This window comes from Symphalangus syndactylus, chromosome 13 (genome assembly GCF_028878055.3).
Source record: "Symphalangus syndactylus isolate Jambi chromosome 13, NHGRI_mSymSyn1-v2.1_pri, whole genome shotgun sequence".
Lineage (NCBI taxonomy): Eukaryota > Metazoa > Chordata > Mammalia > Primates > Hylobatidae > Symphalangus > Symphalangus syndactylus.
In genome coordinates, this window is record NC_072435.2 from 120,986,214 (window position 1) to 121,012,635 (window position 26,422).

General features: G+C 50.0%; 1 protein-coding gene across 2 annotated transcripts in view; it reads left to right on the forward strand.

The window, feature by feature from the left end:
* Positions 1-26,422, forward strand: part of TMEM132B (transmembrane protein 132B) — a 529,452-nt gene that overhangs the window by 23,953 nt on the left and 479,077 nt on the right. The window contains exon 1 of one of the 2 annotated variants that reach the window (XM_055239060.2): positions 9,453-9,929. The exons of the other annotated variant lie outside the window; for it this stretch is intronic. Coding sequence (XP_055095035.1) covers positions 9,863-9,929 — 67 coding nt within the window. The 5' untranslated portion in view covers positions 9,453-9,862. Of the gene's footprint in view, positions 1-9,452; positions 9,930-26,422 lie in introns of those variants that run through there. 2 annotated transcript variants of the gene reach the window in all.

Sequence of the window (26,422 nt, forward strand, 5' to 3'; positions counted from 1 at the left end):
GGCCACACCATGGATACAGCTCCTGCGAGGGCAGTTCCTGAGGGGTGACTGTCACCCAGTGACAGTGCTGTGTCCCTCTGTAGTTGGCTCTGGGTCTTGGCATCTGGAATCCCCTTCTCAAGAGACGGAGGAAGAGCACTGTGGTGGCTCAGAGAGGGCCCTGGGGACAGCTAGGTCTCAGTTCAAATCCTGACTCTGCCATTTGGATGACCTGGGGCAAACTGATTAAACCCTAGAGCCTCAGTTTTCTCATCTGTAAAACGGGGATAAATGACTTCCTTCAGTGTTCCTGGGATGGTTAATGGGTTTGTCACCTTGGAAGGTCTTAATAAACAGTAGGACAAAATGATCATAGTCATTTGGTTAGGTGTTAGAGAATATTCACAGTGGGACACCTGCACTGATAATGGTGAGGTTTCCTCTCTAAGCCAGAGAAGCATAACGACGAGATCTGGACACGCTGGAAGAAAATTCATCAGCTGGGTGAGGTAGTTCATGCCCATCATCCCAGCTACTTGGGACACTGGGGTGGGAGGATCACTTGATTCCAGTAGGTTGAGGCTGCAGTGAACTATGATTGCATTGTTGCATTCCAGCCTGGGCAACTGACTGAGACCTTGTTTTTTTTTATTTTTTGTTTTGTTTAAAAAAAAAAAAAAAAAACAAGAAAAACCCCAGGCCAGGCACTGTGGGTCATGCCTGTAATCCCAACACTTTGGGAGGCCAAGGCAAGTTAATCACTTGAGGTCAGGAGTTCGAGACCAGCCTGGCCAACATGGCGAAACCCCGTCTCTACTAAAAATACAAAAATTAGCTGGGCATGGTGGCAGGTGCCTGTATTCCTAGCTACTCGGGAGGCTGAGGCAGGAGAATTGCTTCAACCAGGAGCTGGAGGTTGCAGTGAGCTGAGATCGCATCATGACACTCCAGCCTGGGCAACAGAGTGAGACCCTGTCTCAAAACAAAACAGAACAAAACAAAAAAAGAAACCCAACAACAACAAAATTAGGGTTTCCTGAGCTCTAGGACTTGCATTTTGGGAGGGCCGCCCTTCCCCACTCTCAGTCTGTGCGGTTCAGATGGGGCTCATCTCCCAGCCCCAAGGTTGCACATGTAACTCAGGCCTGGGCAATTACCATAGTCCATCCCCTTGGGCACAGTGATTGGTCCAGGCATAGGCATGTGACCTCACTGTGGCCAATAATATTCCTTTCCTGCCACTTTCCTGCTGAGATTAAATCCTGAGTTTGTTGAGTCCCTGGAACCCGCCAATCCTGAAGCCACGGAGACTTTCAGTATGTGAGTCAATAAATCCCTTTTGACTTAGGTTTTTTTGTCGTCATAAAAATAGAACACTATTCTGAGCCCTGTGGCTCCAGACAAGAAGAAAACTCTTGGCCCCTTGTAGGCTAAGTGTAGTGACTTGGCAAGCCAGGCAACTCCAAGGCAGGTCCTCTGAGAGGGTGTGCAGGACCACATCCATCAAGCAGCCGTCTCACCTCCCCATGACGTTTCTGTAATTCCACTCCATCCTGTCCGTGCCGAAGGGATCACTTCCTGTACCTCCATGGAGCTGTAGTGCTTTGCAACCCTAATTAACATTAATCCTGGTATGGTTCTAAATGCACTCTAATTTTCCCACAGGAAGCTCTCCTAAAGGACTAAAGAGTAAATGTAATTTGCAAGAGAAATCAAAAATATTTATAAGCATACAAAGGCAAATGTGGTCAAGAGAAAGAGCTATGCAGATGGGACAACCCACCCATTTTCTCAGCAATGGCATAATTATGGCCCTTCACATCTGGACAGATCTTCAGATTTTTAACAAGGGGTAGTGGACTTAAAAGTAGGTTAATAAGGCCGGGTGTGGTGGCTCACGCCTGTAATCCCAGCACCTTGGGAGGCCGAGGCAGGCAGATCACCTGAGGTCAGGAGTTCGAGACCAGCCTGGCCAACATGATGAAACACCGTCTCTACTAAAAATACAAAAATTAGCCAGGTGTGGTGGTGCATGCCTGTAGTCCCAGCTACTCGGGAGGCTGAGGCAAGAGAATTGCTTGAACTCAGGAGGTGGGGGTTGCAGTGAGCCAAGATTGCACCACTGCACTACAGCGTGGGTGACAGAGCGAGACCCTGTCTCAAAAAAAAAAAAAAAGTGTAATAAGTAATGGTAAAATTACAACTAGTGATGATTTCACTGATTTTCCAAATTTTATTGAATTATCTTGATATTTACCAATTCTTGATATAGAATGAATACCTGAAGTTTTAATCTTTTAATAGTTGCGTAACACAGAGAGTGTAGGTTTAAAATGAGTCAATTAACCAGGTTGAGTTTGTAGACCTTGAATAAAGATTTGAGCAAACTGCACTGCCATATATTCACAGGAATTCGAATCAGCATAAGTTTTTGGAGAGCCAGTTAATGTGAAATTTCTAAACTGCATATATTTTCATTTTACCATGCATTTTTAGGAATACATCCCGAAGAACTAATCTTGCACATGTATAATGGTGCAGGAATAAGACTGTTGCTTTTTAACAGTGAAAAATTGTAAATGACCTCAAATGTTTGGCAACACAAAAATTGGTTAAACAAATTATAGCATATCCAATGATAGGACTGTGCAACATCATTAAAATTATATGGAAAAACATTTAAATGCCATGGAAAGATGTTCACAATATATAATTACATAGAAAAGCAATTTAAAACAGTGCATGTCATGTGAACCCATTTTTAATTAAAACATGTTGAGTATGCATAGGAAAGGGACTGGAGAAATACATTAAAATATTAGAAGTGTTTGTCTTTTAAAGGTAGCAGTTTTGCTTTTTGAATATTTGTATCTTTGAGTTTCTACGAGGAACAAAGAATTTGAAAAATACTGAGTTATGCCACATCAGAGAACTAATAATGATAATAATAATAATATAACTCTCACAAAGTCAGTTTAAAAGAAAGAGAATTTTCTACTTTTTTTTTTAACCATGGGACTTAAGGTCTCAGGCTATTTTGTTGACAGGATAAATGCATATAACAGTCCACTTGGGGCTTTTCCTGAACCCACCGTGATGGTTGATTGGCTGTCAACTTGCCTGGATTAAGGGTGCCCGGATAGCTGGGAAAGCACTGTTTATCCTCAGTGCTCCTGCAGGGATTGGGGCTGTCCCTCTTCTGCTGAAAGGGAAGCCCAGGTGGTTTGGTATTTGATTAGGATGATTGGGCTGTCCCAGGTGCGCTTGTGAGGGTGTTTTTGGAGGGGACTGGATGTGAGTCTGTGACCTGAGTACGGAAGCTCCTCCGCTGGCGGGGGTCCAGATGCAGTAAAAAGGTAGAGGGAGGGTGAATGCTTGCTCTCTTCTGCATCTGGGTTGCCCTCCTTCTCCCAGCCTTGACATCGAACTCCAGGTTCTCCAGCTTTTGGACTCTGGAACTCACAGCAGCCCCCAGCCCTGCAGGCTCTCAGCCTTCAGCTGGGACTGAGAGTGACACCATTGGCTTCCTTGGTTCTGAGGCTTTCGGATTGGGACTGAGCCCCACCACTGGCTTCCCTGGGTCTCCCGCTTGCAGATGGCCTCTTAAGAGACTTTTCCACCACCACAATCAAGTGAGCTGATACCCCTAATAAATCCCTTTGCATAGCTTTCGTTCTGTGTATCTTTTTTTTTTTTTTTTGAGATGGAGTCTCGCTCTGTCGCCCAGGCTGGAGTGCAGATCTCGGCTCACTGCAAGCTCCGCCTCCCGGGCTCACGCCATTCTCCTGCCTCAGCCTTCTGAGTAGCTGGGACTACAGGCGCCCGCCACCACGCCCGGCTAATTTTTTGTATTTTTAGAAGAGACGGGGTTTCACCGTGTTAGCCAGGATGGTCTCGATCTCCTGACCTCATGATCCACCCGCCTCGGCCTCCCAAAGTGCTGGGATTACAGGCATGAGCCACCGTGCCCGGCCCCGTGTATCTTTTTTTTAAAAAATTATTTTTTATATTTGGTAGAGACAGGGTTTCACCATGTTGGCCAGGGTGGTCTCGAACTCTTGACCTCAGGTGATCTGCCCACCTTGGCCTCCAAAAATGCTGGGACTTATAGGTTCTCTGTCTTTCTGAAGACCCTGACTAAAACACCTTTCTTAATTAGGCTGCTTTTTGCTGAAAGTAACGGATGTCCAAATAGCAGTGTTTAAACAATGCAGTTTATGAACTCAATGCAGAATATCAGCTCATTGAATGCCCCTGGCCTTGGGACCACACTTCTAGGGTGACACATTGGCTCGAGGATGTTGCCGGGACCTGTCTTTCCACTCTCCCACCAGTAGCCATCAGTGGGCACTGTGGTGCCTCATGGGCACAAGAGGCTGCCAGGGCCCTTCCCATCACACCTACTCAACAAGCTGCCAAGAAGGAAGAGGGTAGAGGGCAAAAAGGAACTTTGTCTCTCTTGTTTGATCAAGGAAAGTGGTCCTCCTCTAGCTCCTCTTTACATCTCATTGGTCACTCTGGCCCCCATGCCTCTTCCAGAACCGTCCCTGGCTTGAGGGAATGTGGTAGGCTGAGACCTGTTAGGATTCTGACCCCATCCCCAGGGCTCCTCAAACAAATAAGGAGCCTCTTGGGAAGGGAGACAGGGCTGCATCTAGTTCCTGGGGGTCTTGAGTTGTGCTGAGGCATGGTGGGTGGAGAAGGGATGGTTGGCTTAACTCATTCATCTTGGTTAACAGACCCTGGGGTTGGACTGCTTGGGGTTAAACGTGATTCTGCCATTTGCTGGCTGACAGTGCAGCCATGGGAAAATTGCTTCACCTTTCTGTGCTCCAGTTTTCTTAGCCAATAAAATGGTTATGAGATTAAATGAATCAAAACACGCAAGCCCAGAAGAATTGAAAACAGGTGTTCTAACAGAAAATTATACATGAATGTTTACAGCAGCACTATTCATAATAGTGTTTTCAAGGTAGAAAACAACACAAATGTTCATCAACAGATGATGGACAAACATGTTCTACCCACGCAGTGGAATATTAGTCAGCCATAAAAAGGGGTGAAGCTTTGACAGGGTACAACGTGGATGAACCTTGAAGACATGATGCTAAGTGAAAGAAGCCAGATACAAAAGATCACACACTGTATGATCCCACTTAAATTAGTTAGTGGAGCAGTCAAATTCATAGAGACAGAAAGTAGTCTGGTGGGTGCTAAGGGTGGAAGGGAGGGGAGAATGGGGAGTGATCGGGTACCAGGTTTCTGGTTGGGTGATGAAAAAGTTCTGGAACTGGAGAGTGGTGATGGTTGCATAGCACTGTGAATGTACTAAGTGCCACTGAATTGTACACTTTAAAGTGATTAAAATGGTAAATTTCATGTTACGTGCATTTTACCACCATTAAAAAACAACACACGTGCAAACTGCTTCGAGCAGTGTCTGGTACATATTCAATGATGCATCATTATTTATTATTATCATTATTATTTGTTATTAGTCTTGTTCTGCTCTAGCACACTTTACACTTGCTCCAAAATCCCATCCCGATGGTGCCTTCACCCCTGGCTGCCACCTCACACCCTTCCCAGCCCCTGCCGGTCCAGGAATCATTTTATCCTGGGAAGCCAGGGGTGAGAGCTGTTCAAGGTGCTTTCTGCTCAAACACACCAGGAAGCCATTTCTCCCCGTGGCCTCCTCCAAGTTGGGAGTGGGCCTGGAAAGGAAGTCAAGTCCTTTCTGGTCTGAGTGTTCATGGGCTCACCTCCCAGGGCTCAGTGCTTACCGTACTGTCCAGCCCTGAGCTCCTTTCATTCATACATTAATATAACCAGGACTGATTGGGCCACTCTCTGTACGTATGATGCTGGGTGGTAACCACTGTTACGAAGAAGAATAAAGCAGGGGAGGGGACGGAGAGTGATATGGATGACTGCAAGTTGCCATAAAGAGGCTCCTTCCTTCCATCATGGGTCCCTATGTCCAGATGTGCGAGTAACTGATTTCTTGAAATTCTTTATTCTTAGTAAATCCTTGATTACCTGTATAAGTGAGCTTGGCTTCTATTTTGAGAGGCCCCTTTCCCCTGCCACTCATCTGTGGTGCAAATGCAATCTAAGTCAGTTCTGTGTTCCCTGAACATGCCACAAACATCAATGTGTGCAATAGACAACAAACAGTCCCAGGCTTTGCAAATAATTTCAACGGGTGGTCACCACGGCAGCAGCTGCCTGCGTGTTGGCGTTCAAGGGCAAAGGGGTCTGTTATTGCCTCTGCCAGTTGGCTGAGGTGGGGAAACCTCTCTGCCTATTCGCCTCCATCTCACCCCTACCCGCACCCCCACCCTGACCTTCCTTCTGCAGCGCCCTCTAGACCCGCAGTTCCAGTTTCAGCCACGAGATGGCAATGTTGCTCTTCGCCGGTAGCCCGGCGGGCGCGTGGGCTGAGCTGCAGCAGAACTGGGGTGCGGGGATGGACCGGGAGCAATCCGTGCTGGAGGCAGTCTCTTGCTGTGCAGGGGGTGGTGGGGCCTGAGGAAGCCTTGCACGGCTATGCTGGGGCTTGAGGCTGGCTCTTACTCGAGTCGGCCTCCCCACACTTACAGATCCACGAGAAGCACAATTCCTGGACTCAGTATCCCATCTATACTTAGGGAGAGATTGTAGGCTGTGTAATTCTTACGGTCCTGCCCAGGCTATGAGGCCAGCAGGCTGGGGGCGAGAGTCTAGGTAGGAGTGAAAGGAGAATTCCGCTCAGCCCTGGGGTCTCCTCGTTACTGCCGCCAGCCTCTCAGATTTCCCCCCAGCCCTTCAGAATCCAGGGAGGCTTTTTCCCCCTGCTTATTTCCTCCAGAAATACCCCCTTTAGAGATCCAGGCTCAGGGGCCTGGTTAATATGCAGAAATCCTCATCCAACCACAAGACGGACTGAGCCAGGCTGGAATTCTCATCCCTACCCCACGTATGAGCTCAGAGAGGATTAGGGGCTTGTCCAAAGTCACACAGCTGGGGCATGGAAAAGCTATCCTCAAAAACAGATTCCTCTCTTCAGCGTCTGGCTCAACCATCATCGGCATATTTTAATGGGGGAAGTGCCCTTCCCCACTAAAAGGTGCTTTCTTGGAGTATGACCAGATAGTCCTGAGTGTGGGGGTGGGGGGAAGGCAATTGCCATCTGCCATCACACCTGGGACTGTGTGACCACTGGCTTGGGGACTTGCTGGACTGATTCACAATCCCCTCCAAGCACTGCCACTAAGCCACAGAATGACCCCTTACCCTGCCAGAAAATGACTTTTTATCTTTGGCCACAGTCTCCCAGCCTCACTGACCTGCTTCCTGGTCAAACACATGGTTCACCTTGGCACCAGCACCCCGCGGTCACTCCTGCCGTGGCTCTCCCCTGCTGTCGTCCATTCATTTCTGCTTCACCATCCCCTGCAGAGGCCGGCACACAGTAGGTGCTCAGCTCTGCAGATGCTTATGAACAAGTGAACAGGAAAGAGGTGTTGGGGGCAGCCGGGCACAGAGGACCCTAAGAGAGCCCTGACCACGTCTCCAGGATCATCTTCTTATCTGGGGAAAGGGTCACAGAAAGGGGACAGATGGGCCCCTCGCAAGGCCACCCCAGGTCCGAGGAGACCCCCAATCCCGTCGTCCAGCCTGTTCTATGGCTGTCCACACATGGCAGGCCTTGCCAGGGAGCCCAAAGGGGGCTTGGCCTGGGCATGAGCCCCTTGCAAAGGAAGCCGATTAACAGCCACGGGAAAATCCCTTTACGTCTCCTAATTAACCTGGACTGGAGACTCACCACCTGCCCCTGGCTTTCTTCCTTCTTTTATCTAGGAAGAACTGAGTGCTGCCTCTGCTAATGAGCTTGTCTGTACTAATCAAGCAGGTGCCGTGTCCCCCATCCCCTCTTGGCAGCCGGGAGTGGGGAGGATTGTTCTTCTGATGTGAGCTCTGGGCCGGCAGAGGAAAATCGGATCTATCATAATAGTGGCCATGATGATGAGAATGACAATGTTGACACTGACTCCTTTAAATGAGTTCCGACTTCCTAGGTCAGGGGTTTTGTATGTGTTATTGGGGGCACCAGGTGATGTGCAATGCCTTCTATCTCTCAGATGAGAAAACTGAAGTTCAGGGAGGAATCAGGGACTCGCCCCAGCTTGCACAGCTAAGGAGTGGCAGAGCTGGGATTCTCAGCCAAGACTCCATGACTCCAGAGTCTTCCCCAAATCTATCTTTTCATCACCCCATGCTGCCTTATTGACCATTTTCAAAGAGTTTGACCCACTTTTTCATGGAAAACTGAGATGGCAGAGCAAGTGGCTGGTGTGATGGGGGCTGGGGTGGAGCCAGGACTCCAAGCCACCTTCCCAGGTGGACAACCCCCCATGTCCCCTGTCCTCCCAGCATGGTGGGGAAGCTTTCAAGGCATCTGAGCGCTGCTGGAGGCTCCCCCACATGCTCCCCGCATAACTCCTTCATTCGGCTTAGCCCCCCGAGGCTTTGCCCTGGTTGGGGGTGGGGCGCCCAGGAGGATCAGTGGTTTCTGGGATAATAGGTACAGGGGCTCCGTGTGACCTGTGACCTCCCTCCGCACTCTGGCTACGTCCCTGCCCCTGGATGGAAGAATTCGACCACCCAGTACCCGGCCCTGCGCAACACCTCCGCGCCGTCACTGCCTGACCCTGCGCTGGGAACTCATTCCCGGGACCGCCAGGGAATCTGCCCTTGCCAGGAGAACTCCTGGCTGCCTCCGCGTGCTTCTAGGGCCTGCGCGAAATGGGAAGTCGCATCCTCTAGCCCGGGTAAATAAGAGACCCTGACTCACCCGGGTGGACATCCCCAGGCCGCCTTCGCTGTGTTTCAGGTGACCGCACCCAGCCTGCGCGCCCCCAGCCCCCAGCCCCCAGCCCCCATCCCCCATCCCGGTGCGGTGCAGAGGCTCCGCACACAGCCTCGGCCTCCCGGAGGCCCTCCCCCCTCTCCTCTCCCCCCTCCCACAGGCACTCCCTAGCTGTGCCACATTTAACCTGGGACCTCCTGTCCGCGCTCAGTCTCGCAGTCTCTGGCCCCGGCAGACACCACCTCTCCAGAGGTCGCTGCCCCATCCCGGTGACCCTCCGCTGGCCTCCTCACCCCTCGAACTTGGCAACTCCTACCGCTGCGCCCCAACACGCCGGATCTAGCTGGGCATCCCATCTCTGCACTCCGCACCCCTCCCGCAGCCCCTGTACCCGCGAGCGCCCCCGACCCCCGGCGGGCTCCCCGAGCCTCCCGGCCGGGCGCCCTCCCCCGGGCCGCCGAGCAGTGGCGCGTCCCGCCGCCTACTGGCCGGGCTGCAGCCTGTGCCCCGGCTCCCGGGCGGCCCCTCCCCCGGCCGCGGCCGCGGCCCCGCCCTCCGCTCCTCTCCTCCTCCTCCTCCTACTCCTCCTCCTCCTCCTCCTCCCCCCGGCGCTCGCTCGCTCACTCTCTCGCTGGCTCGAGGGGCGGCCGGCAGCTGGCGCTGGCAGAGGCGGCGGCGGCGGCGGCGGCGGACCGGGATGGGACGGGCGCTGGGGCGCAGGAGCCGCGGCGGCGGCGGCGGGGGCCGCGCAACTCGGGCCAAGTGCGGGGCAGCCGGCCAGGGCGCGGGGCTCTGAGCCTCGGCCGCCCCAGCTCCCCAGCCACGCACGGCCGAGCCCAGGAGAGCGCGCAGAGGCGCAGCCGAGGAAGCGCCGCCAGCGCCGGCGCCTGCGTCTGGGGAGGAGCGGCGCGCTGGGAGCGAGCCATGCCCGGCGCCCGGGCGTAGCCGCCGGGGGCTGCTCCGGGAGCCGCGGGCCGGGCCGGGCGCGCGAGAGGAGCAGCCCCGCGCCGCGCCCACCGCGCGCCGAGGACCATGCCGCCCCCGGGCCGGGCGCCGCCGCTCGGGCTCCTGCTGGCGCTGACTGCGCTCCAGTGCCCAGGTAACGCGTCCCCGGACCCCATCCCCGACCCCGGCCGCGGCGCACAAAGTTGGCTGTACGGGCGGCTGCCTCCTTCTCAAGTCCCTGGCAGCGCGCATCTCCCGGACTTGGACAGACCTGGGGAGACCCTGGGAACCCAGGAGCCCCCGGCGCGTTCCCCTTTGCCCAGCGCCTGGGGAGAGCCTGCCTGCCTTCTCCCCCAAACCCCTAGCTTCCTTGCGGATCCTTTCGGGACGCACGGGGGCCACAGACCGGGGCACTTAGCTTCTCGAGGCGGGTGGGGACGCGACTGCAGGAATCGAGCCCCCTCCCCGCCCTGCCTTGGGCCAACATCCCCCCCAGGTCCCAGTTCCTCCCGGGGTTTTGCTGGGCGGGGGCGTCGACGCAGCCCTTCTCCAGTGCCTTGCTGCCCGCGGTCGCACAGTGGTGCGTTCCCGGGACACCTGCGGGCCCCGGAGATGTCTCGGCCGGCGCTGTCTGGCTTGTCCGTAGCCCTTCCCCACGCCCCGCGGCTCTCCCCTGCTTTCACACCGCCCTCCCCAAGCTACCCACCCTCGCCAAATGGCCTCCTCTTGGCCAAAGAGAAGCCCGCTGCGCGCCTCCTGCAAACGCGGGCTACCCCAGCGCCCTGACCCCAAGGCGGGCGGGAGAGGGTAGCGGCGGCCAAGCAGTCCAGGACGCGCCGGGGAGCCTGGAACGCGGTGTTTGTCCAGAGCCATTGCCTGGGCACCGGGGAGCTGGACTCCCTGCTGAACCAGCTCAGCTGTCGCCCAATCCTAGTGAGTGGGAAAAGCAAAATAGTCAGGTATTGTCTGTCTTCGCTGGAGTTTGGAAAGCTTTCTACCCACCTTGGTGTGGCTACATGTTGGTTCTATAGAAAGCGTATCCTAAAATGACAATTCCTCCCCTCCCCCCACCCCATGCAAGCAGTGGAGAAAATCCTAAAGGCTCAGATGAAGCCCGGGAACAGTCACGAGCAGCCTTCATGTGCTTTTGAAATCTCAGTTCTCCAAACCTTTTAAGATCAAGACCCATGATTTGGGAACAGGTAGCTTTTGCTTTAGAAAATCTCTCCCCAATTTCTTAACAAACAAACCGCACAGACAGGCAGAATGCAGTAGAAAAATACAACTATAACTTCTCGGCTTTCACTGTCTTGGTAAGGTTGCAGTTAGGAGCAAATCTTGCATGTCAACTTGATGTTCGATGTATTTTATTTGCATGGAAAAAGTCAGTGTCGGCTTCCTTTGAGATGCCCTTAAGTGACCCAAAATATTTACCAACACCTTCGACTTGGAGAAAACCTTCTATTGGAGATCTCCGTCAGCGTTCGGCTTTGGTTCAGCCTAGAGAATGGCATTGGGCTTAACGTGGATGAATCTTGCCTGCTTGGCTAAGGAGCAGCTATGATCGTTGTTTTGCTTTCGGCATTCCTCTGCGGTCCACGAGAGGGGCTGCTGCTGGGCCCGAGGCTGTTTTCTCTTAGCCGAAGCCCTGGGACCTGTTTGCAAAAGTGCACAGTCCCTCGGACTTGAAAATTGCGGTTTTGTCTCTATTTTGTTTCTCCACGGGGGTCAGCATTTGCCTGGATGTGCTTATAAGTGAATATCGGAAGTCTCTCAGAGAAGCTGCCTGCATAATGCTTTGTAAGAGAACAGGATGGTCCCCCTACCCTGCCCCTGCCCAGCCCTCTCCCCCAGCAGCAGAAGAGCCTGTGCCTGGCTCTGGAAGGCCCCATCTTGGGAGGGAAGGTGAGCTCCCACTGTAACCTGCTGCTGGCCGGCTCTTCGCCTGCTCCCCTGCTGCTCTTTGGGAGAGTCTCAGCAGGGCAGCTCGTTCCGACAAATGCCGTCCAGGCAGAGCCCCCAGTGCCATCGCCCCGTCCCTGGAAGCACATGCAAGTCTTTAACTGGTCCCCACCAGGGACATAAAGAGACGACAGTTTGATAACTCTATATTTAGCACTAGTTAGGAGGGATGGCAAAAAAAAGAAAAAAAGAAAAAAAGAAAGAAATTCCTGAAAGATACTTAGCTGCCTACACTGGGTTTTGAGAGGTTCAGAGGAATTAACCAGAGCTTCCTTCAGACCTGGTTGGATTTTCTGGATGATTTCTGCCATGGTTTACCGACCCCCTTTGGCTGAGGCTCTGGAAGAGGGGCTGGAAGAGTTGAGAGGCAAAGATGCACACTCTGTCTCCCATCACACACACGCAGGGACTGGCTTCTTTGTCCCCCACCCCCCTTCCTGCGTGGGTAGCTGCCATGGTAAAGAGTAGGGTGGGTGTACTTCTTTCAGCCTTGCAAGTGCTTAAACATATGGAACGGTACTTGGTAAGAGTCAGCACAAATCCCCCAGCTTAGCGGCTAGGGGTCCCCTATTATTCGAGCCACTTTTATACATGCTGTGGCTTTGCAAATTAGCGGCGCAGTTACAGTCCCTGCTGAGGAAAATGAACGAATCTTGCTTCGTTGACTCATTATGCACGTGGGTCTAGGGTCTATGAAATCAGGGTGAGTGGAGCACCCCCCACCTGCCCCACGATAGAGGGGCCACGTGAGTGGCAGGGGGAAGCTTTGGCTTTCAGGGCAGAGGCCCTTTTCCTCCTGCCTGGCACCTTGATGTGGCATGTGGTATATTTCTTTCTCATTGCAATAGTGATGGGGGGGTGCCTGTGTGTGGCACTGCCCTTCAGAGAGGTGGCATTGGGAAGTGGTGGGGAGTGGTATGCAAATGTTGTCGCCTTCCCCAGTGATTTAATGGCTGCACAGTGGAGGTTCCCAGAGTAAATCATTTCATCCCCTCTCCTCCCACCGGATGCAGGGAGTTGGGGAGGCGTGGGGCTTCTGCATGAGCTACTGCACTCAGAGCCAACAATGAGCACGGTGGTTGCCTTGATCCAAGGGAGCAAAAGAAACCCCTCATTTGTTGGCTGGGAGTCTGGGGTGGGGGTGGCCTCTGGGCCAGCAAAGCCCTTTCAGGGGCCTTGTTCCCAGATGCGTCTCCCAGCTCTATGCGGCTGGGTGGCTCCTTTCTTCTCTCCTGTGTCTCAATTTGAATGGGGATGGAGGGGGTCCATTTCCCCTGAAGCCATGGGATTCAGCAATGCATCGCCGCCCATCACTGTGGCGAGATGGAAGCACCCTGGTACCATGGGTGATGGGGGTGCTGCCAACTCTTCAGCAGAGTAGGTGGGTTGACTTCTAGAGCAAGAAGACACCTCAGAGCCTCTCCTTCAGCAGCCCTCTGGCAGATGGGAAGGAGACTTGGGCACAGGGACTGCCTGTTCGGGGTCACACAGTGAAGTGGAGGCATGGGCTCCCCTCTCCTTAACTCCTCACCTGCGACTTTCTAACCCTGTACCTGGGAGCTCTTCTGGTAGAGGAGTTCTACCCTACAGTCCTTTAGGGAACTATGACTCCATTCAAGGATCCCAAGGTCATGAGAATGACAGCCGCCTGGCCTGGCCAAGACAGCCAGTGTCAAATCTGAAAGTTAGAGAGCAAGTCTTAGTGGTGATGGTGATGGAAAAGGGGTGGTGATGGGGAAGGGGTGGTGATGGGAAAGGAGCAGTGACGGGGAAGGGGAAGGGGTGGTGATGGTGATGGGGAAGGGGAAGGGGTGGTGATGGTGATGGGGAAGGGGTGGTGATGGTGATGGGGAAGGGGTGGCAATGGGGAAGGGGTGGTGATGGGGAAGGGGTGGTGATGGGAAAGGAGCAGTGACGGGGAAGGGGAAGGGGTGGTGATGGTGATGGGGAAGGGGAAGGGGTGGTGATGGTGATGGGGAAGGGGTGGCAATGGGGAAGGGGTGGTGATGGGGAAGGGGTGGTGATGGTGATGGGGAAGGGGTGGCAATGGGGAAGGGGTGGTGATGGTGGTGTGGAAGGGGTGGTGATGGGGAAGGGGTGGTGATGGTGATGGTGATGGGGAAGGGGTGGTGATGAAAGCAGGTGCTTCTTCCTGTGCTGCAGGCAGCATCCACGCCTTTCCCTGCATGATCTCGATGGGATGCTCACCACTCTGGCAAGTGGACACTCTCATTATTCCTAGTTTACAAGGGAGGATCTGGAGGTCCAGAGATGCTAAGTAACTTGGCTGGGATCACACAAGATTAGGATTCCAGCCCAGGCACTGGTCTGTGTCTTACCCAGCACCTCACGCAACCAAATTTCACTCTAGCCTTGTGCAGAATGGTGTGGCCCGGCCTCTGAACAAGCCGGGCTTATACTCCAAGGTGGTGGATAGTTGTTAAGCTCCTTTGATGTGATAGCCTTTGCCGGGTCTTTCACTTCCTTTCTGTTCCCTCTGTCTTTGCAACAAATAAATGTATTAACACAAACCAAGGCTTAGAGCCGTAGAAATCAAACACATCAGAGTCAACTCTGTAGGCAACTGGGAGTCCTTTCGAATTCTGTGCCCCTGAGCGATTAGATGGCTATGTTGAAGGGCAAGACTTTGGCAGGCCGAATTTTGGTCTCATGCATTGGAATACTGGTTTATCCCCTTGGCCTCTGTGAGACTCAGTTTTCCCATCTGTAAAATGGGCCCTGAAATTCTCCCTGGCTGTTCTCATTACAAGGCTGGGGACTTCAGCAAGAAAGAGGTTCATAAATAACAATGGTGTGCTGATGTATGAGGCTATTAGCACAGGGCATGAGTCCCAGGACGGGAAAGGAGGCAAGAAAGGAAGGGCTGATTGGGGACACGTGCTGCAGCCATCACAGCTGCAAAGAGAAGAATCTTGTGCCTCAGAGTTAGTAACACAATAACTAACCCTGCTGTAGGGCACACTGTGTGTTCTTAGCTCTTCGTAGATTTTACTTCACGGATTCTTCAACAACCCTAATGGGATAGGGACTTCTATTTGCTCCATTTTACAGATACGCAAACTGAGGCCCAGAGAGGCAATGTGAGGTTTGCAAAGTCACACAGCCAATCAGTGATGGGGTGCAAGTATGAACCCTGGTGTGTCTGTCCCGGAGTTGGTTCTCTTAGCTACTACATTCAGTTCATGGGCACTGAAGTTTTGGTGCAATTTATTGGATTTTGAGGCTGATTTGCACCCAAGGGATTAAGGAATGTGTCTTGAGTCAAGGGGAGAGTTGGGTTTTTTGTGAGAAACACAGTTTGGAGAATTTTGCCCCTTCCCCGACCCCCACTTATTTTAGAAATGAGGTCTTGCTCTGTTTCCAGGCTGGAGTGCATTGGTGCAGTCATAGCACACTGCAGCCTCAGACTCCTGGGCTCAAGCCAGTCTCTTGCCTTGGCCTCTCAAAGTGCTGGGATTATAGGTGTGAGCCACCATGCCTGGCTGAAACCTGCCCCTTCTAAAGTCCACCTCCTCGTTTGGGAGCCCCGGCCTGCTTCGGCAGGAGGGACTTGGCGTTTGTGGAAACAGCAGATGTGGAAGGCCCCTGGAGGGTGGATGGCTGCAAACTTCTCTTGTTAGTCACCAGCATTTACAAATTGGGAGATGTCAGTGTCACAATCCAGTTTCTGGCTTTGCTCAATAAATTGGGAGATCTTGGAATACTGGTTTAGCCCCTTGGCCTCTGTGAGACTCAGTTTTCCCATCTGTAAAATGGGCGCCGAAATTCTCCCTGGCTGTTCTCATTACAAGGCTGGGTGCTCCAGCAAGAAAGAGGTTTGTAAACAACAATGGCGTGCTGATGCGTGAGGCTGTTAGCACGGGGCACGAGTCCCAGGACAGGAGAGGAGGCAAGAAAGGAAGGGCTGACTGGGGACACGTGCTGCAACCATCACAGCTGCAAAGAGAAGAATCATGAACCATCAGCCATCTGCCAAGTGGTTTCTCACTTCAGGATTTCATGGGATTCTTGGGCAACTGTTGAGTGAGGGGTAGGATGTGTCCTCAGATGGGGACACTGAGACTCAGAGGAACCTAGGGACTGACTCAAGATAAGTCAGTCCATGAAGGGCAGGGTAGGATCTCCTCCCCAGAGCTCATGACTTCCGCCCTGATGGTGCCTTCTGGCAAAACCTGGAGTTTTGCCTCAGTTTCCCTGCCCTCGGGCCTGGGTGCCTTGGGGCAGGTTGGGTGATGATGAGGAGACAAATAAGAAGCTCATAAATACACCCACAGGAAAATCCCAGACATTAATTTGTGTTTTTCATGGTCAATGCAAGGCGATATGATGAAGAGTGACTGTGCGATCCAGGAAGACTTCTTAGAGGAGGTGGCAGTTTTCTAATTTGAGACCTTAATGACCAGAAAGAGCCAACTGAGAGAAGGGGGTTCTGGGCAGAAGGCATGTGAATCCTTGCAAGGTTCTTTGCAGAGTGCCTGGCACACAGCAAGTGCTCATGAAATGGCAACCAGCTCATTCATTCATTCATTCATTGAACAGAGATATAAATCGGGGCTAAGCACTTGGGACACAGCAGGGAACAAAAGAGACAAATCCCACACTCTGTCATTCTTGCAGAGCAAGACAACAGTAAAGCAGTGGACAAAGAAATCTGAACTTCAGTGTCAAGTGCCTTGGGGAGAGAAAAGCAGAGGAGCTGGTCATCGCTTTCCTGCTCCACCAGCTGCGTGGCTTCCCATCTTCCCATTCAGGACAGAATGGACTCTCAATGCCCATTCTCTGCCGGCTGGGGGCAGGAGAGAAAGAAGCCTGGGTTCTTTGGAGTTGAATTCCAGTGCCTTCCCTTGGCTGCATCAGCTGGTTCTGCAGCCAGGGTGCTCCTGTCTCCCTTCCCTGACACCCTGACTCTTAACCGATCAGTACCCTCTCCTTATGCTTCGGCCCCAAAATAGTTACATAAAAAATCAATAGAGTCCAATTTGATTTGCTGTATTTTATTATTGAGGGTGATAGAGTCGCTCGGTGCTCCGAGCCTGGTCTGAATTAACCCGTTGTGGGGGCCTCACTCATCGTGGCCGCGCCTCCGAGTCCGGGATGCAGTGCCCGGGAGGGGTGACTCAGTAAATCATGCCTCAAATGTCTGCTTTGTGTCCTGAATGCCTCCTGCCGGGGCTCTCAACACCTCACAGCAAATGGACACATGAAAATACTGCTGTGGCTGCAGCCGGCACTCCTGGGGTGACTCCCCGGGCCTTCCAAGGGGTCTTGGCTTTGTTTTTGGAACTCTGGAAGGGGGGCTGGCAGCACTTCATCTCCTGGCTCCCGGAGTCCGTGGCTCTTTGTTTGCTGGGTCCCCTCCGTGTTGTGTACTCTGCCGGCGTATTTATGTTTTTGGCTTGGTATTTTTCCTTTTTGTAGTTGTGCCATCTGCTGCTGCAGGCTACTAGCATTCCTGGTCAGTGGGGTTGGGGGGCACCTGCGCAGAGGATGACAGAGGTGGGAGGGCCGGGTGGGAGGGGAACCTGTTTTCTGCGAGTCTGTAGGTTGGGCAAGGGGAGGGAAGGGGGAGGCATGGTGTAGATGGAAAATGTTATTTTGCTAGAAAACTTGTCTCTAAGCAGCAGCGAATCAGAACTTTTCCAGGCTGGTGGAGGGTTGCTGGCTGCCTCTGGGCCATATCTGGCCCGCAGACTTTTCTTATTAGTTGCCGACATTTAAAAATTGGGAGCTGTCAATATCACTATACAGGTTTCTGGTTTTTCTCAAGAAATTGGGAATTCTGGGCAGTGTTGGCCTCGCCTCTTGACCTGAGACTCAGTTTCCCCTTCTGTAAAATGGGCTCTGAACTCGCTGTGGCCAACCTTGTTCTTGGAGACCTCCCTCCAATTCGCATCCTCCCTGCCTTCCTGCCTTTGTCTGTTCCAAGACATTTTTATTGTGCACCTGCGCTGTGGCAGCTCCTGTCCGTGGTGCTGGGGATATCAGCAGGAAGAAGACAGGCAAAAAACCCTGTCTTTGTGGTTAGCATTAAGGTGGAGAGAGACGGATACTGAACACAATAAATAACTAAACACACTGTTCATTACCTGGTGGTCAGTGCTGTGGAGAAATGGAGTGGGGAGGCAGAGATGGAGCGCTGGGGAGGAGGGTTTGCGGGTTTTTTTTTTTTTTTTTGAGATGGAGTTTTACTCTTGTTGCCCCGGCTGGAGTGCAGTGGAGTGATCTTGGCTCACTGCAACCTCTGCCTCCCAGGTTCAAGTAATTCTTCTGCCTCAGCCTCCCAAGTAGCTGTGATTACAGGTGCTCACCACCATGCCTGGCTTATTTTTGTATTTTTAGTAGAGATGGGGTTTCGCTGTGTTGTCCAGGCTGGTCTCGAACTCCTGACCTCAGGTAATCCACCTACCTCGGCCTCCCAAAGTGCTGTTTACAGATGTGAGCCACCGCGCCTGGCTGGGTTTGCAGTTTTCTACAGCAGAGTCAGGAAGGTGGCATCTGAACAAAGACTTAAAGGGGTAAGGGAGGAGGCCAGGTGGCTATCTTGGGAAGAGTGTTCCAGGCAGAGGGAACAGCAGGTGCAAAGGCCCTGAGGTGGGAATGTGCTTGGCAGCATCCAGGGACGGAAGGGAGGCCAGTGAGTGCTGTTCCCTCTCTCTTTGGGCTGAACAAGTGAGAGAACAGCAGGAGGAAAGGAGGCCAGGGCAGTGAAAGTTCTAACCAAACTAGTCTTTGGTTAGAACTTTGAGTTTTACTCTGAGTGAGATGGGAGCTGTTGGCAGGTTAGAGCCGAGGAGGGATGTGCTGTGACACATGAGCAGAAGGGGCTTGAGGGGCTACTGCAGTAGTCCAGGCAAGTGACAGTGGCTGCTTGGACTGAGTGGTTGCTGCAGAGGGGGTGAGAAGTAGTGAGATATGGGGTGTATTCTGAAATTTGAGCCACAAGATTTGCTGATGAATTGGGTTCATTTAGTAGATATTTATTGAGTGTCTACTATGTGCTCATTACTGTACTTGGAATTGGGACCAAATCAATATTTGTTAGTGAAGAAATTAACAAACAGAACAACAGAACTTCATCCGTGAGTTGGGCCTTTGCCTTTTGTTTGATCTTCCCAAGAGTCCCAGTGGAGAACGGCCTGCATTTTTGCATCTGTAAGATGGAGATATTTATACATCATTAATGGCCGGGCACGGTGGCTCATGCCTGTAATCCCAGCACTTTGGGAGGCCGAGGTGGGTGGATCACATTAGGCCAGGAGTTTGAGACCAACCTGGCCAACATAGCAAAACCCCGTCTCTACTGAAAATACAAAACATTAGCCAGGCGTGGTGGTACATGCCTGCGGCCCCAGCTACTCAGGAGGCTGAGGCAGGAGAATCGCTTGAGCCTGGGAGGCAGAGGTTGCAGTGAGCTGAGATCACACTACTGCACTCCAGCCTGGGTGACAGAGCAAGACTCCGTCACAAAAAAAACAAAACATCATTAAGGAGAATAAAGTTAAGAGGGGTCATGAGATGATAGTTGTGGAATGTTTACTGGCACATAGTAAGTGCTCAGTAAAGAGTGGTAATGATGAATATCATTAGTATAGTGCTGATAATGTTAATAATGATGCTTGATGGGACCAGGACTCAGTTATGCTGCTTGCCCCAGGACAAACACAGCTGGAAAGAGCAGAGTTAGGATTTGACCTGTGATCTGTCAGACTCAGTTTGGTATTCATTTTTCCTGCTGAAATCACTAAGATTTTTATTTTTAATTAACTTTCATTTTAAGTTCAGGGGTACATGTGCAGGTTTGTCATGTAGGTAAACTTGTGTCGTGAGGGTTTGTTGTACAGATTATTTTATCATCTAAGTATTAAATCTAGTGTCCATTAGTTATTTTTTCCTGATCCTCTCCCTCTTCCCACCCCTCCACCCTCCTGTAGGCCCCAGTGTATGTTGTTCCCCTCTGTGTGTCCATGGAAATTAAAAGAAAAAAATTCTAAGATTAAATTATTCTAAGATTAATTTATTCTAAATTAAAAATTCTAAGATTAAAAAATTCTAAGATTAAAAGAAAAAAATTCTTCCTCTGTTTATGATGTAATGATTCTGGCACAGTTTATTGTTCATTTGCTAGTACAGGTGTTTTTGTTTTATTTAGTGGAGGTGTATGTGAAAAGGTGTGTGTCAATCAAATTTTATTTCCTCCATCAACTTCCAGGACATTTTAGAGATGTGTAAATTCTGTTTGACCCTTTGCTGGCCTTGGCTCCTGACTTGTTGCTTGTTATTTTCTGTACCCTTTAATCCAGGCATCAGCAAGCCATGGGCCATGCACCAAATTTGGCCCTCTACTTGTTTTTTAAATAAAGTTTTATTGGAACACAGCCATGCCTATTTGTTTACATATTGTCTACAGCTACTTTTGTACGACAATGACAGAATTAAGTAGTTGTGACAGGTATCATATGGCCTGCAAAGCCTAAATAACCTATCTACTCTCTGGTCTGGTCTTTTTAAAGACAAAACTTGCCTTAAATGTTCAAGTAGGGAATGCTCTGTGAATGTATGTTTATAGGACACTGACAGCGTTCAAAACAAGTCATCGTTTTTAATGTCAAAAAAAAAATTATCCAGCTCCTCGGAATGAGAAGAATTGTGGGTTTGGTAACTCTCAGTGGAGAAAGAAAAACAGATTGATCGAAAGTTGCCATCAACTTAGTAATGCTTTTGAATGAGTAGGTTTTGGTAATTACAGTAGATTTATGTAACATTTAAAAAATAGTAGCACATGTGTGTGAGATATGTTTTACTCTGTAGGCAAAGCTCAGTGGCTCACAGCACAGAAGACCCCTTGTAGGGAGGCTGTGGATGGAACTGATCAGTGATTTTATACTCAGCGTGATTCCAACCCATAGATGTCTTATAACCTTGTGTTTCTTCATATTGGGTTAAAAGATGCATATAGTCTTCTTTATGTTTAATTTGTGGCATCCAGGCTTATGATATTTTAAGTTTCCAATGTGATGCTGCAATGGAGATGATGTGCCAATGCAAGGGTATGTCACTATTTTAGTCTGAATTCTCATAGTTGTAAGGGACAAAAATGGGAATGTGGGCGTCCTTGGAGCTGGGAAATTTAAGAGGGAAATGGCTTCAGGTATGGCTGGGTCCGGGGGCTTAACACTCTCCTAATGGGGGCTTCTGCTCTGTCTGCCACTTGGTTTCTTAGTTCTTTTTCTCTCTGTGTTGACTTAATCCTCAGACAGCCTCCCCTCTTCTGATGGCAAAGCTGGCCGCAGTTGGCTCCAGCCTGTCCTCCAACCAGCGGACATAGAACGTTTCTTTCCTAGTCATCCTAGCAAGAACCCCAGGACTGACTTACTGGAGTAATTGGGGTCATGTGCTGACCCCTCAGCCAGGGACTATGACTATGGGGATGGAATCTGATCGACCACACTTAAGTCAGAAGCTCATTTCTGGAACTGGAATTAGAACCACGTTGCCAGAGAGGAGCAGAGGTTATTTCCCAAAGGAAATTATGGATGCTTGCATCAGAAGGAAGAAAAACTACTACTGCAGCCCACCAAGTAGGGTGGGGAGAAGCCACAGGTCTGGAGAGCACTCACATGTGATTGATGCCTCTGGGATCCCTATGCCAGGAAAGGAGCTAATGCTGCCTCCCTCCCGCCCCTGGAGGCTGCCCTTTGAGCTGCTTCCAAAGCTCCTCGGGCTTCTTTATTGTGTGTGTGACCTCTGAAACCCCAGCCCAGTGACTTCACACATATTTTGGTTGCTTTGGTTGAGGACGAATACTTGGAAGATAATCTGCCAATATGGATTAGAGTAGTATCTGGTCTTTGACCCAGCAATCCCACTTCTGGGAATTCTATATTGTATAAATAAGAGGATTGCCATGAAACAGGTGTGTGTGCTGTTTCAGAGGCAGCACACAGCGGTAGTGATGGAGTTTGGCTCTTAATCACTGCTGTTTGCTGCCCCTGAAACTGGCACACACACGGCATCGTATGCACTTTTGCATAATTTTACAAGTGTGCAGGAAGGTGTGGGGACCCATGCCTGTGGTTAACCTTACTGACCTCAATGAGGGAATGAAGGGGTGATGCTTGCAGGGCTGATGGAAAAGGAGGGGAGAGAGAGAGGGGGAGGAAACCAAGAATGCGTTGGATATCTTAGCTACGGTAATGCTGATATTTAAGTTGTGAGTCCAGCTCTTAGGGTTTCCAGGTCCCTGTTGGAGCAGGTGGAAACTCTCTGAGTTTGCTGCCATGGTTTGTAGGTTCTGGGGGGCCGTGATACAGGGAGCTCAAGTGACACATTAAGGATGATGCTTGGGGCACCTCTGGGGGAACAAGGAAGCCTAGATTTGATGTGCTGTGTGTATCTGTTCAGATTGGGTTCATCAGTGAGTGAAGAGACTTAAAATAGTGGTGGCTTAAAAAGCAGAAGTTTCCGATAAGATTTTGAAGTTATGTAGCCCAGTACTGTTAAGTTGAATCTGTTCCATGAAGTACTCATGGACTCTCCCTCCTTTCTACCGTTTCAAGGTTGTGATTTTTGTCCTCATGGCTCAAAATGGCAGCTACAGGTGCAGCCATCTCATCTCCATCCCAGGCACCAGGATGAAGGTATAGATTAAAAAAAGGGCAGAGGATACGCATCAATTGTCATTTAAGGAAGAGTCCTAGAAGCAGCCCCATGGTGCTGCCTCGTGTATTGCATTGGTGAAGACTGCATCGCATGGCTACATCTTGCTGCAAGAGAACCTGAGAAATTCAGTCTTTATCTTAGGTTGCTAAAAGTCAGGGTTTCTGTTACCATGGAAGAAGGAAAGAATGGATACCGGGCACAAAGTTGTTAGTTTGTGGTAAATCCCTCAGTAGGAAGTAGGATTGCATTTGGAGAAAGGACTTGAACCACCAGTGTTATAACCGCACTTGTCTTAATAGAGTTTGTGTGTGTGTGATTTCATTCTGCCTTCTAAGGTGGGGGCTGGGGACATGTAGTTTTTCTGGGTGCCAGGAGGAAAATAAAAGCAATTTGCTGAATGCATAAATGTATCCCTTTCAAATATATAAAATGGTTTTAGAAATATTATAGATAAGACTGCAGTCCTTTTTGACCAATTTCATATTCTCTCAAGAGGTAATCAATTGTTGGTTTGCTATGTATTTTTTCCTGTAGGAAGTCTATTGTATCCCATTGTTTTAAGTTTGTTTTTGTACATATACCCCTTGTCTCTTCAGTATTCATCTCCGTCTTCCAGGTACATACAGAACTACCTTATTTTTTTTTGAATTGCTGGCTAGTATTCCATGGCACGCATATAGCAAGGTGTAGCTAGTGAATTTCCTCTGCCTCATGAGATGGGGGATTCCTCAGGCATAGAAAGGGAGTTCAGAAAGATTTGCAAATGTCCATCCCACCCACCAGGAATACTGAGGTAGGGATCAGCATCCACTGAAGATCTCTAGACATTTAAGGAAAGTGAGGGTATGATTGCATGATGGCAGAAGAAAGAACTGACATCTGAGGAGATTGAGTTAACAGAGAAATGACGAACCTAGGGGCAGTCAGGAAATGGTGGAAGAAGGGGACTTGTTCTTAGAATCCAGACCTCTTGCCCAAGAGTAGCTTCTTGAGGGCAGGACCCAGCCAGTGCTTCCCAAGTTTCTGTGCCTGGTGGTTCTGGCTGTGGACAATTCTCAGAGGTCTTGGAATGCCAGCCCATCTACTCATGGCATTTCTCCAGATTCTAGGAGCTTTGATCTTAGAATAGGAGCACCCTCTAAGTTCTCTGGTCTATGCCTCTGTAGCACTTAGCACAAACACATTTGTTTCTAATGGAAAACTGTCTAAAAAGCACTATGAATTTATGATGGAAATTTTATTTCTTTGATATTTTTTCTCTCTCCACCCACCACCCCTCATGCCCAGCCCAGTGAAGTGTTTCTCTCTTAAATGTATTGGGTTAGCTGCTGAGAGGGTCTGCATATTTCAGGGGGGAAAGTATTGGGGGAGGAGGTGTCGGCCTTGCTGTTTGCACCGGCATCATTTACACAGGCTCCGAAGCAGCCTTGTCTTCCCATTTGATCAATTTGCCTGTCATCTCAGGTCATTTCACAAGGGTGACTAAATTCTGCTTCTCTCACACTGTAGCAGAGAGGACAGTATGAGGGAGAAAGGTGCTAGAATTTCTTTCTCAATATTTCTTGTCCTTCAAGTTTTCCTTACTCCTCTTACTCCCTTTCTTTCTTCATGAAATATTTAAATAAGTGTTTGGGTGAGGGAATGAACTACCACAGCACTTCCTGTCAGCTTCATATCACTCACTGCTTCGTTATATACTGTTTGCCCCTCTGCTCGCTGCTTATGCTTGCTAACTGAAGTACATCACTGAAATTAAGGGCATGAACTTAGGCAGCAGGCTGCCTGGGTTTGAATCCCAGCTCCATCACTGGCTAGCTGGGTGACCCTCGGTGAATTACTTAATGTCTCTGTGCCATAGCATTTTCATCTGTGAATGGGGAGAAGAGGAACTCCTACTCCTTGAGATGTTGTGAGGATTAAGGGAGATATTGTGTAAGAAAAACTTAACATAGTTAAGCTTGACATCACATCAGTGTTTAATAAATGTCAGCAACTGCTTTGGTCTGCTTTGCCAGTCAGTGAGTTCAGTGAACACCTACTATGTGCCCTGGTGGTCGTCTCTGTGGTGTTGCTCATCTCTTCTCCCACATTATTTCGTATTCAGATTCTGTCATATGATGGTGCTTGTCTGCTTCCTCACCCTGGTGTCACACCCTCATTTTCTTTTGGGGGACCATTTCTCCCTTGCTGTAAATCCCTGTGGCTTGGGTGTTGGTAAACGTTCTCCTCCCACTCCCATGGGCCAGTTCATGACTTGCACACAACCAATGAGAACGTCCCATCTCTCAGGCCTCAGGGATTGGATCAGGGTTGGGCACATGGCCTAAGCTGGGCCAATGAGGGCCAGCGCTGGGATGTTTGTTGAAAGCGCTGGGGAAGAAGTCTTCCTTTTCTGTTGCAGATGCCAATCTGTTAGGATGTGAGCCTAGAGGTAAGTCATTACTGCTGTGAAATAAATGACCGCAGACTAACAGCTTAAAGCAGCACACATGTGTTATCTCACAGTTCCTGTGGGTCAGGAATCCAGGGACAGCCCCAGGTCCTCTTCCAGGGGTCCTCTGCCCCAGAAGCTCTCACAAAGCTGCAGTCAAGGTGTTAGCTAAGGTTTGGGTCTCATCTGAAAGCTGGACTGGGGAAGGATCTGCTGCTATGCTCACATGGTGGTTGGTAGGATTCCGTTTTTGTGGGCTTTTACCCTGAGGGCCACAGTTCCTTGCTGACTGTTGGCCAGAGGCTGCTCTCAGTTCCTGTCCCTGGGGCCCTCTCCACATGGCAGGTTGCTTCATCAGAGCCAGTGAGTAACAATCTCTGATCACAGAAGTGATGTCCCTTCAATGTTGAGGCATTCTATCAGTTAAAGGGAAGTTACACAAGGAGGGCTACACAGGACTGTGAACACCATAAGGCCAGATCTTTGGAGGCTGTCCTAGAAGTTACCTACCATTATGGAACTGCCTGAGAATGAAGCAAGATGGAGAAAAACCTGGAGTGCAGGGGGAGTGAGGGAGAGTTTCCTGGTGACCATATTTGAGTGCCCCAAAGTAGCTGTTTCTGATATGAACTTGATCATGAACTTCCCCAGTACATGATCCAACACATTTTTTTTTTCTTAATTGGGTTTCTTTCACTTGCAACCAGAGAGTCCTGGTGAAGTCCCATGAAGGCTTCTCAGATCCTGTTGCCTGGCACTGTCTTCTCCTTTGAAAGGCTTTGGCTTGACTGAAATCTAGGTTGGAAAATATGCAGAAGCTTACGTCTGCCTCTATACTGAGCTCATCAGGGGCAAAGTTGCATGAATATTTTTTTTATTTCCTTCCCCACTTTACTTCCACTGCCTAGAATGCTGTGAGACACAGAGTGGAAGCCATCTGCCAGTAATTACTGGTACAAGAGGCCCTTCCTTGTCCCCGTCCCTTCCCCTGCGATCAAAAATGTTTCAAAAATTATCTCTATCGACTGCACCTGGCTTATGGTTGGAAAGCTGAATGTCAAAGACAAAAATATTGTTGATGCTACCCCCTAGAGGCAGTGCACAGCTGCACACAGAAATCTCAGTGAAAGTGTGAATTTCACAGCTTTGAGAGGATCTTCTTCATAGACATGGCACATTACAAGCAACAGAGCTGATCAGAGGTAGAGCTTACCAATGTCTTTAACATTTTATATGTTAATTGGTTACTTCTGTGACCATCTTGACATATACAAACATTTACCTGACACCAATGTATTCATTTTTACTGATAGGATTTTATAATTTTTTTCTAGAGTTAGTAGAATTTTACTGCCTATCCAGAACTCATGATCTGTTGGCTGCCAATATATAAAAAATGTTTTCTCCATAAAGCACTTTAAAATATTTTTCATTAATGCATGATGTAAAGTATAATTTTTTCCTCTTCCTTTGTAAAATTGAGATGTGTCATATATACCAGAATTTCTCATAGGTTGGCAGACATGGATGGAGTATACACTATCTATAGGGCAAAACCCTGCTGGTGCATGCTG